The 16000-nt window shown below is 43.5% G+C and overlaps 1 protein-coding gene across 2 annotated transcripts; it reads right to left on the bottom strand.

Annotated features, from left to right (window-relative positions):
* Positions 1–519: 519 nt before the first annotated feature.
* LOC144104977 (uncharacterized) lies at positions 520–10380 on the bottom strand. Of its 2 annotated transcripts, XR_013308674.1 has the most exons (5): positions 10073–10380; positions 6810–7130; positions 3557–3838; positions 2394–2719; positions 520–649 (listed from the first exon to the last, which is right to left on the bottom strand). XR_013308674.1 is itself a non-coding variant. In XM_077638204.1 (4 exons), exons 1-4 carry the CDS (start codon positions 10191–10193, stop codon positions 2628–2630), a joined length of 816 nt encoding a protein of 271 aa, XP_077494330.1. In that variant the 5' UTR covers positions 10194–10380; the 3' UTR covers positions 2284–2627. The 2 variants fall into 2 exon arrangements, 1 of the variants encoding a protein (XP_077494330.1); XM_077638204.1 differs by lacking the exon at positions 520–649 and having other exon boundaries at positions 2284–2719.
* Between the last annotated feature and the right edge of the window lie 5620 nt (positions 10381–16000).

Consider the following 16000-nt stretch of genomic DNA (forward strand, 5'->3'; position numbering starts at 1 on the left):
GAAATGTGGTAACTGCAGTTTTCAGATTCCTTGAAAAGAAACCTGTTTTTCTAAGATCTAGACGTAAAATGATGTGCCATCAGGAACAGAACAAACTGAAAATTCGGCACAGCGCCTTCTTGTACCCACCTATATAAAAAATTATAAACTACGCTACATGAATATATGCACCTTATGCCCTAAAGAGTTCAAAATGGATTTTGAAAGGAAAAAATATGTAGATGTGTACATACATGAACTAATATTTTTTTCTTGTATTCACTGCAGACGCAAAAATAATTTTGTATGATTTTGTTATAATTTCTGCAGCGCGTACTTTGTTTTTGGGCCGCACATCATTCTTGAGCTTACCAGTCTCGCACCTGGCCACATTCTCTACAAGTCTATGTGTTGGGTACTCAGACATTCTCAATCTGCTGATTTGCAGCTTTTCGTCTGGGACCCCTTTTCATTGCAATAGAATAGCAATAAAGGTTTTATTCTTGTACACGTTTTTACAATGAAGGCAGAAGTAAACTAATCACATTTATTGTTCTGTTCAGGGCTATTGCTTTATTCCGGAACCTCCTCAGTGTGAGAAACTCCGGAGTGCTTTGATCCACGGCACGCTGTGGAGGCTCCGGGTTCTTGAGATCGCCATCGCTCCCCTCTGCGGGAAAAAGAATGCGAAATGGAGTTTGTGACAGATAAAATAGACACTTCCAAACACCGCGCATAGTCTGACACTTTCCGCCTAGCATTCCGGATAACTCCGACAACAGAATTGTTCACCTCGGTTTTATCATTCGCTTACAGAAATCCAATAGCAGCAAAAAGTATTGACACTGAGAGAAATTAAATTTCTTTTCTTCTTTCTCTGGTGTCGCAAAAGACCAAACATTTTGTCAAGAACAATAAAAACAATTGTTCTGAAATAGTGAATTAAAATTGTAGAAAGCAAGAAAAAGAGTTCGGGAGGTTGTAGGTTCCTTGGAGCTTAGAAAATTCGTAGAATCAAATGAAAAATAAACATTGTACGCAATTACGCATTTATAGCAACATCGGGCGCAACAGCATGGCTGTCGCACGCGCAGGAGATCGCTGGGTTTTGCGGTCACGTGAGCGGTTTGATCCAGTTTTCCGGAAAGCTCTAGTATAACCCCTTGCACCTAGACATGGTGAGGAAGCAAGGTTTTTTAGCTCACTGCAGTTCAGGTCTTCTGGGAGCGAGCGTAGTATACAAGAAAAACATCAGCCGCCCCCCCCGGCTAACATCTATTAAGTGGCAGGCAGTTCGCTACCACCCACCTAGCTCCCCTTCTCAGCGCCTTTCGGGAAGCGAGGACCTCGCGGCACAGGTTGCGTCTCCTTGAAGACCTGTCGTTCAGTTTGAGCATTTAGTTTGGACCTTCGCAGGTTGCTAAGCCGGAGCTTCTTGCCGGGAGGCAAATGCGAGAATAACTAGGGTCTTTATGGGAGACTTTGCCGACAATGAAAAACACGCTAACATACTGAAATCAATCAGTGATGCTTTGTTCTTTTATAAAGCCGTGAAAATCATCCTCGCTCCTGCTAAATTTGTTCTTTTGAGCTGACAGTAAACAAACCATCACTATACTCAACCATTCGTTTCCGAATTTTTCAAAGTCGGCACGTAGCCACATGACTCAGCTAGCCTCCATATTGGTATGTCTATTCAGAAGTACCACAGTTCCAGCCTTCCGTCTTGGCAAAGAAGCCGTAGTTATAGCTTTAGCATGCTAGACGTAACCCTTCTATCAACGCAGTCGCTCTAAGAAAGGTAGAAATTATCACATAACGTGAATGATGAGCACCTCCACTCCGCCACTGTCCACTCATAGATAATACTTCCATTAGCCCGCGAGTGAAAGTGCAAGCTCTTGCTTACCATACCACTATGTGGCGCTCACGGCTTTGCCACCCAGCCTGAGTAACCCCCTGAAAGATACAAGATGGTAACAAGCGTGGCTGCACCAATGCCCTGCAAATACTGCTTCCCTCCTCTGCTCCCAGCTTGCTACAAGTCTTGTCACCGACAGCCGCGCTACCATCACCGGTAGCAGAAAACTCCGTTGGGGGCTGTTTGACACGCACTGCTTCTTATCATCCGAGATGAGCGTTGAGGAGGAACCCTCGAGCTGGTCGAGTTTCTTTTTTTACTTCTTTTTTTCCTTCGGTTGGTCTGAAGTATTTAAAAGCGCTGCAGACCATTCTGGCAATATGCAGTGCGGACAGGACACTGTTATTCGCTTTTTAGCCATCTTTATCGTATATTCAGCCGGTGCTCACTGGGCACTAACTTATCTCCCGTTATCGGTGCGCCTCCGATGACCTTAGCGCCAGAACGGAGGGACAATACAGTGCCGTACGCAATGGGGAACACGGTGCCGTACCGAAACAAACTTTGGCGAAACTCTGTGTCGGCCTCTGGCGCCTGCGTGCAGCGCTAGAGCCGGAGTCTTGGATGGGTCAACAGCAGCCTTTTCCTAATCCCGGACTGGGTGAAGCCCGAGCAGCGCACGCGCAGTCCTCGTGTCGTGTGAGGCAAGAGAGAGGGCGCCATGTGCCCCGTAATCCTCGCGCCCATGGTCAGCTCGTCTCGATCGGGGTGCAGCTGTCCAGGCACCCTATCTCGCGCTGAACCATGGCGCCGGTTGTGAACAGTGAGGGCGGCGGACAGTAGTGGTCCTGGACGCTGCACCGAGCCGCCCGAGCGAGGCTGCGGACGAATGCTTTTGTTTGACGGATACGAGACCTTGCTTTGCAACGAGGTTAATTCTCTACAATTTGCTATGTCGGTACCGCATAGGATTTTATGCTACGTCTATTCCGTTGATCGAAAGATTAGGGGAATCCCCAACGTGCAGTAGATTTGCAATAAAGAGTAATTACTCGTTGGCATTCACTGAAATCTCGCGGTTTCGCTAGAAATAAATATTGCTGTGCATTCCGTTTGCAACCGCACTGGAAACAAAATTTTGGCGTATTTTTCTAGCAGAAAAACAGGTTTCGACAAAGCCACCAAACTTGTTCGCATAATTACGCTGAAAACTGCGTATAACGCTGATTAAAGGTTATTTTGCTTGGAAATGAAAAGAAGATGAAAAAATGAAACTGTTTTATGTACAATCTTAAGTCCAACAGGAGAGTTATTTACACAGAAGTATGTCCTCTATATCCTTCTGAACAGCTTTCCGAGACCCAGCAGGCTGAGAGTGATCCGCAGTTCAAGGCTACCTAGAAAACTGGCTATCTCAACCCTGGTTATTTAAATACAGGAGCAGTGAAAGCAAAAACTACTTTGTCCTCATATGAGCTATGTCGAGCGTTCGAGAATGAGTCCGTTTTTCATGCACTGCAAATAACTTATCTGCTGCATTTATTCATATTAAATACGATGTTGCAAAGCGCAACTAAGCCGTTGGGAGAAGTTTATGAAGATGCACAAGCATGTTCATAAACTTCGTGGATCCGATAACTGAAGTGAGAGTTTCTGGGAACACTGCATTTATGAAGACGACTTTGCGTACTGTTGTTTGGTAGAATATTTACTCACATTTTGGGGTGTCGAAATAAAGGAATTTAAACTTCCACATGTTTTGGGCCTTGTGAACGTTGATCAACGTCACTTTCAAGGCCATCCAGGGTGACAACAGAGGTGAGTCCGTCGTGGTCACTGCAAGCGAAGTAATGCCGGAATGCTGATCTCCCCCATATAGACGGTAACAATATCCTCTGCAGTCGTCCAGGAGACAGCTCTTGACGTCCGACACATGAATCACGATTTGCACCGAAGTGTTGCTAGTGGCTGTAACGTCAGCCCTGAAGTCTCCAGGGGCTACGTGGGGATGCGGAAATGAAAATAAAGACAGGCCAAATATGGTTTTTAGTACTGAATACATTTTAGAACAATATACGAATCTAGGATCACGGCTTACAGCAGGTTAGATAGAATGCTACCAAAGCTAGAAAAGAAAATGGCAGGAGTAACGTGAAAGTGGCGTGCAGTCTTTGTTTTCTGCAAAAATTGATTTTAACGCTCTTTTTTATATGTCGACGTCTGTTGTGTTGCGTTTTGTCCTGTCAATGCATTGAAATTATTTGCTTAAAGAACTTTAAGACCTCGATATCACCTTTGAGATGCGCCGGTCGTTTAACCTATTCTGAGCGATTCGAGCAAGAAACTTTCATGACGCTGCCGCAGTATGACCGTGATGCATCTAATTCGTTTTATGTTCTTTCGAATAGTTTTAGAACCTCTGCAATTCAGTGAAAATTATATCTTCCTCAACAGTACACGATAATTTATCGATACACACCAGAATAAAGTTGTGCTCAGAGTTGCTTTATAGGGACAGAAGGCATTTACTGTTAGAGAGAAATTATCTATAATTTGGAATAAACTTGCGCGATTCAAGCATTGAATCCTTTTGAAGATAAACACTATGAAAAAAAAAATTCGGAGGGCACTTAAGTCTGCTTAAGTGCAGGAATGCGAGAGCATGGAACTTACTAGAGCGCAGGTTTTTTTCCACGGCGCCTGTAGGCATTTCTTTACTTCAGTTGTTTTTATTTATTATTTTTTGTTCATTTTTATTTCCAACTTTTTCATTAACTTTTATTTATTTGTTTAAAAATTTTATTCAGGTATTTCTATTTTCACATTAACTTTTAATTCAGTTTAATTTCTTTTTTAGCTTTATTATTTTATTTTTACTAATTACTACTTAATGACAACACTACTAATCACTAATTACTTAGTAATTGCTAAGAGTATATGGGTTATGGCAATTATGCCATTGGTGACGTCATAGTGTGACAGATTTCGCGGACGGACGGACAACGATGGGCCATTATAGGCTTTCGCCTTAAAACGGTATCTCCTTGCCTCCTAGCCTAACACAAGTAGCACGGCAGAAAGGAAACGCTTGAAAGGTGGCACTGAAGTCACTTGTCGAGACAACATTAGTAAACTTGTGAGCAGAGGATAGCAACGACCGACACAGACGTGGGTTGACTGGGTTTTAGTCGGAGAAAAAGCATTTGTTCTGCAGTGGGCGCACTGCAGCCAATGGTATAGGTAACATGGAATAACGTCCACGTTAGGCGCCGAAGGCCCTATTTGCTTGCGCATGTAGAAGAAACAAGGTTAACACAGCGGCTGTTGCACAAAAGCTCAGGAATTATTTTCTTTACAGGTCACATTAAGGAACTGCATATATATTCCCCAAACCATTACTTCAGCAGAAATCACTGTTTTTTCATAAGCACTGCCTTCATGCACTCGGCCAAAATGTGCATCCTAAGTTGCTTTTAAAGAGCGTTAGCTCTTACTACTCGCATTCGAACGCTTCTTGTCCGTCTGAGATTTCAAGACTGCGGCCGGTCATGTGATCAAATTGCTGCAGCATCGCGTAAGATGCGACCCCCTACGTTGATGCTCAGTGGGCAAGCACAAATCGGCACAATTCGGCGCACAAAGTTGTTAGTCGAGTTGATGCCGGGTGTGTGTGAGGGATTCGTACCGACGACCCATCGTCCCCGAAACCGTATTGAGGGGCGACCTCCGGAGGGCCGTGGCGGGCGAACTAGCGGTCGCAAAGTGATGCGGGTAATACCAAACGAATTGTCGTTGTGTCGTGTACGTTTTGGTATGCGAATTTATTGAAAGCAGAAAAGGAAACAACTTCGCTAACGCTCTTCATTTGATTTCGCGTTCTCGAATCATTCTTTTTTTTTGCCGGTTGTTGTTATACAGTTTTAGAGCAATAAAAATCTAAACTTAGTGGCGTCTTCACTTTTACTTTTACGTTGAACATTAGCCGCCAAGCCAGAACCATCAATACTAGCAGTGTTCCACCGGAAGTGCCTTTTATTTTTAATTGCCACGACAGCCCTCTTCAGGAACTCATCGGTACATTTGCCAGTATGAGTAAATGTTCTACCATTCGAAGCTAATCGAGGTTTGGTTAATTTTTAAGCAGCGCAGAAGAATATATAAGTGTCTGAATAACTACAGTTCACTTAGACATTTAAATATAGTGATTCCTTTTGTGCAGCGTGAAAAACGAGAGCGAATACATGAGTTCTGTTTAGCCAAGATGATGATAGCTTGGGGAGACGCTAAGGGGTCGGGCATCTTGAGTGCCACCACGGTTTGTAATTAGCCAAAAAAGTGGTAGCGAATTTTTTACTCGCGCATTTTATACGACAGTAGATTGGCTGAGGCGTTAAAGGGTCCCCGTTCACTCGATAATCCTTTTTCGTCTGCACAGCATCTGATGGCCCAAGGCTTTCTCTGTGTCTCTCCAAGTAAGTCTGTGCTATGCCTTGGTAGTAAGATATCACCGTTACCTTCATCATTATAACTATGCCCCTGCGGTACAAAGGCCAGTACTGTATCTCTCCAAGCAACCCTGTCCCCTGCCCTAATAGTAAGTTTAAATGATATTGTTAATGGTCTCTCGCTCCTGCACTGAACGCAGCGGATACGCTATTGAAAAATAATACGGTACTTTTATGACTGCGTCTGCATTTCTGTTTCGTAAAAATATTAGGTTTACTTTCAGACCGCCTGTGATACACGATTTCTCTACGCCTAAGAATAAAACGAAGCAAAAGTACTCGTCCGTACAGAATAAATAAACGAGTACGCAAATAAATTGCAAATAATCCTTCCCTACCACCAAAGTAGCAGTAATAAACTATAAAAATATGGCTTGTTTTGTGGATAGGGATTTTTTTTTCAATTCTCGTCGTATCTGATACGCCGGGCATTAGCGGGTTCTGCTAGCTTCGACACGCCGTACCTGCGCCAGGAATGAATATTCCCCCGAGTGTGACTCCCGCAGAGGTCCGTGCAGGAGGCCCGTTGCTGTGGGTCCGAATGTTGGAGCTCATGTTGTTGCAGGCCTCTAGATGACCGCAGGTGATGCGCGTTTGTTCCGGGTGAAGGATGGTGCCGTTTCGGCAGGAGTCCAAGTGAAAATGCTCGCTGCGACCGCTGCTACCTTCGTCGTCGGTGACAGCGACCCAGTTGTAGTCGAAGTGGCCTTTCGGACGCTCCCAGGAAACGGTGAAGGAGTCGACCCCAATGTCTTCTAAGGTCATGTTGGTAACGTCTGGTGGAACTGCAGCAAACGTTGGTGTTCGAATACATTGCTTCCGCAACCTGAAAACACTGGTCCACGGTTCGTTATCTCTTTAAATCCATAGTTTAAAATTAATAACTCTCTCGTTTTCTGGGTGTAGTTCTATGTGAATGTAGGACAGGGGAAGCAGACAGGTGCACTTTTTCACTGCGCATGGATCCGTGTTCTGGAATACAAACAAAAAGAAAATAACGCAGAACGAAAATAAGAACGAAAAATAACAAAAAAGCAAACCACTCATATTAGATAAAAAAATGTTCTTATGCAGAGAGAATGGATAAAAATGAAGGAAAGTTGGTTAAAAAGTGAGCACGCCAGTCGCATTAGGCCAACATGGTGGCTCAATGGTTAGGACGCTCGGCTACTGATCCGGAGTTCCCGGGTTCGAACCCGACCGCGGTGGCTGCGTTTTTATGGAGGCAAAACGCTAAGGCGCCCGTGTGCTGTTCGATGTCAGTGCACGTTAAAGATCCCCAGGTGGTCGAAATTATTCCGGAGCCCTCCACTACGGCACCTCTTTCTTCCTTTCTTCTTTCACTCCCTCCTTTATCCGTTCCCTTACGGCGCGGTTGAGGTGTCCAACGATATATGAGACAGATACTGCTCCATTTCCTTTCCCGAAAAACCAATTATTATTATTATTATTATTAAGAACCGGTATAAAAAGGCTGTAATGCTGCGAGACAAGAGGGGAAAGCAAAAGAAAAGAAAGGAGGCGCAGAGAGTGCCAACAGTAATGCAAAATAAAATGAAACAATTGCGACACCAACGAAAGACAAGAGGAGAAGACGTTGGAAAATAAAGGAGACGTTCACCACTACTACACATTTAGGCACAATGACAACACGGGAACCGAAGCGGTAGAAAAAAAATGTAGAAAAGGCAGCGAGACTATACCATGTATCCTTAAGAAGTGACCCTTGAAATACAGAAAAATTATCTAACCTTTAAAGAAAAAAAATGTAATAGAAAAAATAAAAAGGCACATATAAGTATGTACATACACCGCGTGAAACAAAATAGAAGAAAAGAGAAGCAACAAAAGAAAAGAAAGAAAGGAATAAAAGCTCGAAAGAATACCAAATGTACGAATTTAAAGGAAACAAAGGAATAGTGGAGGTAACAGAGTTTCCAACAAAGGATTAAACGTGCCGAAGTGGAAAACTGGAATGATAGGGGGAGGGGGGGGGGTGAAGACGGGGCATACATTCACTAAAGTGCATGCCTTTCACCTAAATGTTACTTCATTCATGAACTTACATGAAGTAACATGAAGTTTTTAATCGCCTTGGCGATTAAAAACGCTCCATAGAGGATTCATGGAAGGACTATATCCAGTGGGTCGGAGCGATTCTGAACTCCACACTGCAGTCATGATGCACCTCGAGGCGAGCAGAATGGGCATGCCCAAAAACATTCATGCTCGACATAGAAGCACGTAGCCAGTCTCTGTGCGGAGCGTGGTAGGGGCTCTGCAGGAACCTTGCTGCCACAACAGCCGAGCTGAAACAGAAGATCAATGGTTTCCCACTAGTGCTTGTAAGCAGCAGAGACGGAGGCTGGCTGCAACACAGCGTGCAATCCAGCAGGTGAAACATGTTCAAAATGCTTCCCTAGCAAAAAAATAAAAATAAAACAGCAAAAAAGAACTAAAACCAGCAAAGGAAATAAAAGACACTGCATTGAGGCTAATAAAATAATGAGGAAGGCAAAATTCAGATAGAAACATACATGCATAAAACACATTTTCCAAAATAGAACTTATCACCCGCCGCGGTGGCTCAGAGGTTAGCGTACTAGGCCATTGATCTGGAGTACCCGGGTTCGAACCCGACCGCGACGGCCGCGTTTCGATGGAGGCGAAACGCAAAGGCACCCGTGTGCTGCGCGGTCAATGCACGTTAAAGATCTCCAGGTGGCCGAAATTATAGCGGAGCACTCCACTACGGCCCCTCTTTCTTCCTTTCTTCTCCGAGTCCCTCCTTTACCCCGACACTTAGGGCGCGGCCAGGTGTGCGCCGCGATGTGAGACAGATACTGCGTCATTTCCTTTTCCCAACAACCAATAGAATAGAAAAATAGAACTTATGAGAAGATTATTTAGAGAGCCAAGAAAAATGAACGGATGCAGTTTTAAAAAGGATAAGGAAAATAACATCAGAAGCAGAATTAGTCCCGAGGTAGTAAGAATGCGTGAGAAAAATACTAAAAAGCATAAATAACAGTAACGAGGAAAATCAAATCAAAGAGTATAATCAAGAATAGCGAGGTTGATGTGTTGGTCGGTCTGATTTAAAACAGCACAAGCAGCAGTATTTCTCATAGGAGTAAGTAGACGTAAGTAGAAGTAGAAAGGATTTTCAAAGTAAGTAGAAAGGAATTTTAAACAAGAAACGAAAATAATAAGAAGGGAGCATTCCCGGAAGCAGTGACGCACGTCTTCACACGCTTCATGTGAACCAATCAAAGGGAGGGATAGGCCAATGTTATTGATATAGAAGAAAAGTCTGCCATGCCTGTGAATAAAGTTTTAAGAGGCTTTCTGGGTATGCAGTTGGCAGGAATGCTTCTCATATCTGGGACCAAAGTGAATAATTTTGCGCTGCAGCTATTTTCGCACCAAAAAATGCTTAATAAAATAAGTGAATAACGATGTAAGCTTGAACGTACGCAACGTCACGAAATGACACAAGCGCGTAGACAGAGATACTGGGCGGTACGACCAGCCTGGACAGCTAACGTGTGGCCATAAGTTCCAGAATGACCCCAGATATGAAATAAGACTAAGGGGGAAAGAGATGGGAAACGCGAGAGATCAGTTTTAATGGCAAGAATTTTTTGGCACCTTCCTCGCCTCCTTCCTGAGAGCGTATGAGTCTGTTAATTTCGTTAATAAGACAAACGCAAACTGTCAGATTTACCAAAAGGGGGTGTCCTAAATGTCGCTGATGCCGGAGGGCTCCTCACGACGCCGCTTCTACACCGCGCACTGGACGAGACAAGCACACAATACTCTGTGCCAGCGATGCTCTCGAACTCCATCCACGGCTTCGACGTCTCGCTTTGTGCGCAGCTCACGAGCTTCTCTGCAGCGTCGCAAGTTCCGTGGCCGCTGCATATTTCTACGCTGTACGTGCCAATAGGGGCCCAGGCTACCGCTGACGGATTTCATTGCACTCGCGTCAGCGAGGACGATTTCCACGCGAAAGTGATGTTCCTCGGTGGGTGCAGATCTGCGGTAAAAACAAGCAGAGTAATGTACTGTACTGTTAAATTAATCGCGCGCATTATTCCTAATTCTTTTTGTTTACTTAGCAAACAATTACTGCATCGGTATGTGTTTCATGGACGTCAAATAGAGAGCAGCATCAGCGAAGACAAACTCGAGCCGCCTCTTTCTACGAAATACGATAGCGTACAGCATATTAGCGTCCAACACATAAGTGGACCTCCTGTATCTTCTCTAGGGGAACCGACAGTGATTACAGGTGGAAGCCCGGTGTCGCAATTTTTAATACAAATCTTTCTTTATTTCTTGCTCACTTGTATATATACATAAACGAACTGAAGCAGATGTAGTGTTTCGGCCGCCATTATGCAACTAGTGTTGTTGATCTGGGTTCATGTCGATTCTGAATTTGACGAGGATTTTCATCTGTCTCTCAACTGCGTTTAACCCTTTTTCACCCTGGAATTTATATTTCCATGCCAAATTCTTCTTCTCGCTTTTTGATATGTATAAGGTCGCATAGTTGTGCAAGAAAAATTAAAGCTCGGGGTGGAAGTATTTATGGATTGAAAGGAACGGCGTCAAAACAGGACATCAGGGCTCAGTAGGAATGAAATGCGAAAGGGGCATTTTTAATTACGGTTCACAAAAAAGAAGTTAGCCGAAGAGAGTCTGATTTAGGAGCCGGGATGACTAAAAAGTAGTTCTTGCACTTAGTGAGGGATTGATTGATGTTTCTCTTCCCACAAAAGATGCCTCTCTCTCCTGTTCATCTTTCCGTAATGCATTATTTCTCGTCAGCAGGTGAGTGTTCCAGCTAACAATACACCATTTTAACCTCACAAGTTAAAAACTTGCATAGCCTTGCTAGAAGGCCACAGTATAGAAGGTGAGCGTTGTCTCCACATCAGTACTGGGCTCTTCTGTCAAGTTTTATAAAGCGCTTCAGTGACGCTTTGCGGTGAAGTGCTCAGCAGGCGCGAGGCAGAATGCATCTGGCTCGTGACTGTTTCCAAACCAGGTGTCCCCGCTGACGAGATCATGAAATGGAATATAACCTCTAGTATTTGCATTTTGACCAAATACGGTTAAGTACAAGCGACAAGAAATTCAGTCTCATCCATAGCCCTTTGCAGGGCTGGCAGCTGTTGCTCAAGAAGAAAAGAGAACGCGCTTAGGAGCGTGCCATATGCGCATTATGAAGAAGTAGCCAAACAAGCAGAATTGCCCAGTGGGGAGGAGGGGGGGGGGCACGTGGTTCATGAGCGATGATGTGCAGCGTGCATACCCCAGTCGCTTCCAGCTGCTGGCTAGCGGTGCTCGCATGAGGAAGATACTGACAAGAGAAGATACAAGCGCAACATCAGGAGCCCGTTTATTTTCGCCATTCATTTCCTTCGGTTGCGGTTCACCAATATTCGCATTTTAATTGCTTGTCTCTCTCCAAACACTGGCTTTCCATGATAGTAAAAAATGTGATTTTACGTTGCTTCAAAAAGCTAATTTACCGTTTGAGTTAATTCCCGCAATGACTACTATCGATGTCAACAGTGCTAACAAACTCATCACTACAAGTGCATCGGCAGAAAATTAAGCGGACGTTCTAGAAATGTTACCGATCAGAAATCAATGGCCCCCGCTGGAAAATGTGGAGCCCTGGTGGTTTAAAATTTCTTATGTTAAAAGCGTGGCACCACAAAGCCTCTAAGAGTTCAGTCATATTATGAGGCGGCTATGATTTGAGGAAGGAATTTCACAATACATTAAAAAATTTCAGCGGAAAAGAACGAATGGCTAATGAGATATAATTTAAAAAGTTTCTTTAAAGATCGGCTTTTTCACCCATGTCTTCACTGCTGTTGCTTCTTCTTCGTAAGAATGTATAGCTCAAAGGTATCGCGAGAACATTAAATGCAATGAATTGCAGTTAAAATAATAGTTTTTCTCTATGGAGGCGCTGGCTGAAGATTTGTGTTGTGGAATCAACTGACACAGCTAGTGCCGAAATATTTTCTTGCGTTTACTGGCACTATTTAGTGCCCTCGATATCTTAGCCCACATTTTTGCCCACGGAAGGAAAGCAGTCTTTAGGGCCAACGAGTAGCGTGTTTTTTGCTCGAACGAACCTACTGCGACCACATGCGTGCGTTGCTGACCCTAGATGAAGTAAATATTTAGTCCTTGGAAATAGAAAGAATAAGCAGCTTAGACAAGTTAGTGTTTGCCTTGTCTCCTGCGGACGGCCAAGTTTGACGGCATGCTCACCGTTGATGAATATACAGAGCTTTACAACATAAGCGGGCGAGAGTACCCAAGAGGTGAAAAATATCAGTGGAGCTTTTTAGAACGGCCCATGTCTGACCGCTAGGCGAAGGCGCATACAAGTCCTCTGCCCTTAGAGTGCAGAAGAACGAGAGGCCATAGAAGACGTTTATTATTGAGGTCCTTTGTTCGGTGCTGTATGAAAAAGGAGTGAATACGATACATTTGTTTAACATAGATAATACAAATCGCCTTTCTTTTTTTTAAACGAGAGCGGAACGGTTGTGTGAAGAAGATTCAGAGGGGAAAAACACGCAGTTTATTGCAGCGTGCTTTCCGAATTGCTTCCGCGGCATGAGCTAGAAGGACGCTGAAGTTAACACGGAGACAACAATGCACCTTCTACGCATGCACGGCGTTGTCACGTGACTGCCGTGTTAATAACGTTTTGGCTGCGGCCGACACGTTGAGCAGAAACGCAGCACCATAAAACGCGTACACTAGAGGAGGGGGTAAAAAAATCAGAGCCTTTCGCTTGCCCCCGAGAAGTAGTAAAAATAATTATAACAACGACCACCCTCGCATGAAGTACAGCTACCGACACGTAAATGAGGGCTATGCCAAATGAGTCATGTTCCTGGCACGTTCAGTGATCCATGTTCACCTGCACAGCATGTCTAGACAATCGTGTGACATACCTTTTCTTGGTATAAATATGCCCTCCACGGTGACTCCGTGGGAGGTTTGTTCTGGTGGACCATTCACGTGTGTGTAAATAGTCAGGCTGGCGTTGGTGCAGCTCTTCACCTGGCTGCAGCTGACTTGCGTCTGGTGCGGCCGAAGCAATGTGCCGCTGACGCACGAACCCACGTGGCGATGTTCAGAGCTGCCTAGAACAGCGTTGCTGTCTGTGACTTCCATCCAGTAGTAGTCGAACTGGCCCTCGGGTCGCTGCCAGCTCACAGTGAAGGAGTCGTTGCCCCCGGCCGTCACCTTCACCTTAGAGACATCAGGAGGACCTGTAAACATTGCTGGCTTCATCAACGTTTAGCTGAACGTGCTTGCGGAACTGAAGAATGGTTTGGTAGGAATAAAAGAGGGGGGTCTTCGACAGCAAATGCTGCATCTGGTTAAGCGCAAAAATCATCGTTCTCCATTTTTAACAAAAACTACGCAAACAAACTTAAGGACGAGACAACACGGAAGAGGTGCACTCTTTTCCCATTGTATGTTGTCCATGTATTCTTTCTGTGTTGCTTCTTTCTTAGAGATGATAGACCATATGCGGTTTTAAAAATAAACAATGATTTATCTGATATTAGACACATCGTTTCTGGTGTCCCGCAAGGTAGCATCTTGGGACCATTGCTGTTTCTTCTTTATGTTAATGACATCGTCTGTATTAGTAATCTTCCAACCTTTGTGATTTACGCTGATGACACCACTTTATTCTTTAGAGCTGCACAGCTTCCAGATCTTGAGAAACAAGCCACAAAATGTTTACAGTCACTCCAAGAATGGTCTAAAAATAATTTATTAAACATAAACATTGCAAAAACGAAGGCCGTGCTTTTCCGGCCTCGTAACAAGTTGACAAATATGCCACCACTCTGTTTGAGGATCGGTAAGTAGCTCATCGAAACGGTCCCTGCGGTCAAAAGTTTAGGTGTTATTTTTAATGAGCATTTGAGTTGGAATGATCACGTTGACATGGTGATGAACAAGCTGTCAAAGGTTGTCGGTATTTTGTGTCGACTGAGATATTTCATGCCGAAGAGTATCAAGAAAATGTTGTATAGTGCACTTTTTTCCTCTGTTATAAAATATTGTTTTTTGGTGTGGGGTACCACGTCTTTTACAAATATCAACTGCTTGTATCTTCTTCAAAATAAAGCTGTTCGAAATATTATGAATGCTCCTCGACTAGAACACACCGAACCGTTTTTCAATGAACTTCGAATCATCCGTTTGCCACAGCTGTACGATGTTTTACTTCTACAACGGTATAAAACCGGTATTAATCACAATAATTGCAATATGCTAAATCTGACAAGATTACAATGCAATGAGCCAAAGTACACTACACGTGCGACACCCAAATGGTATGTGCCTAGGATGCGAACAAATTATGGTTATCAAATGTTGAGCTACACTCTGCCACATCAACTAAATAAGGAGTCCGAATTGATGTACAGCTAATGCCAAATATGTTACTCTCGTTCATTACCTTTCTTTTTTTTTATCCCTCGAAATGCTAACATGTTGTGTACCACTGCAATGCCCTTGTGGGGTGCGTCGGCCTCGTCAAGCCTTCCCAATGGCTTTTTGTCGGCGCACCCAACATCGTAATGATGTTAAATAAAAATGATTGATTGATTGATTGATATCACCCAACAACATGCTATGATTCTTATTTGAGCGTTGTTTAAGTTTAAATAAAGCCTTTTGAATTAATAACCAATCGCTAATAAACATCTCTAGAAGTTAAATATTTCAGCATAAAAATATAAGTTGATTTATTTACCTAGAGTGCTCTCCAAATTTAAAGCCGTAAAAATATTCAATAACAAGTTTCCTGAATAGCGGAGGGTTATGGTACGAACAATTGCGGGCTAGACCTAACCTTAAAAAATCAATTTTTATATCCATATCCTGACAGGTACTGATACTTGAGCATGCTTTGAAAAACATTTATTTTACTTTTATTTAGCTTCTGAAGTGCCTGTTGATTACAGTTTACTAACATGACATTTGAAATCTACTGCTATATGATTGCTCTCGCATTAACAGCAATAAAACATGTATAGTTAACGCCTGGAATTTTTCATACCTCCGCCATAAGATATGAATTATCTGGCTCCAGAATATTTCACATACTTTTCCTAGAGCATACCGTCTTTGTTTAGTTTACATACACTGCCCCAATTAAGTTTATGGATTGTTAAGTAAGGCGCTGAAACCAGTTTACCAGACGCGAGATAACAGATCGGCCTGTAAGATTACTGCAACACGCCAGAATTTTAACGCACGTGCCGGACCAAGCTTCTGCATCTAAAGGTTATGCATCGGACGTTGGATAACCAATTTGAAAACAATATCTGAAAATGCATGTTGAATTGTGAACAACCAAAATCCATCAAAAATTTCTTAAAACAACGATTGTAATTCCGTGCCTACATGTTAAGACTTTCATTCCTTTATCGAAGTACATGCAGAAAGAGCACACCCCTAAAGACTAAATTTCCAGCGGTGCGTACTTACATACGGCTCAATCAATCGACACGACCAGCGTGATATCGAAAGCGATTTGCGTCTGTCGTTTTGTCGCATTCACCTTTTCCTACTACATATACTGTAA

Source organism: Amblyomma americanum, chromosome 1, assembly GCF_052857255.1.
Source record: "Amblyomma americanum isolate KBUSLIRL-KWMA chromosome 1, ASM5285725v1, whole genome shotgun sequence".
NCBI classification, from domain to species: domain Eukaryota; kingdom Metazoa; phylum Arthropoda; class Arachnida; order Ixodida; family Ixodidae; genus Amblyomma; species Amblyomma americanum.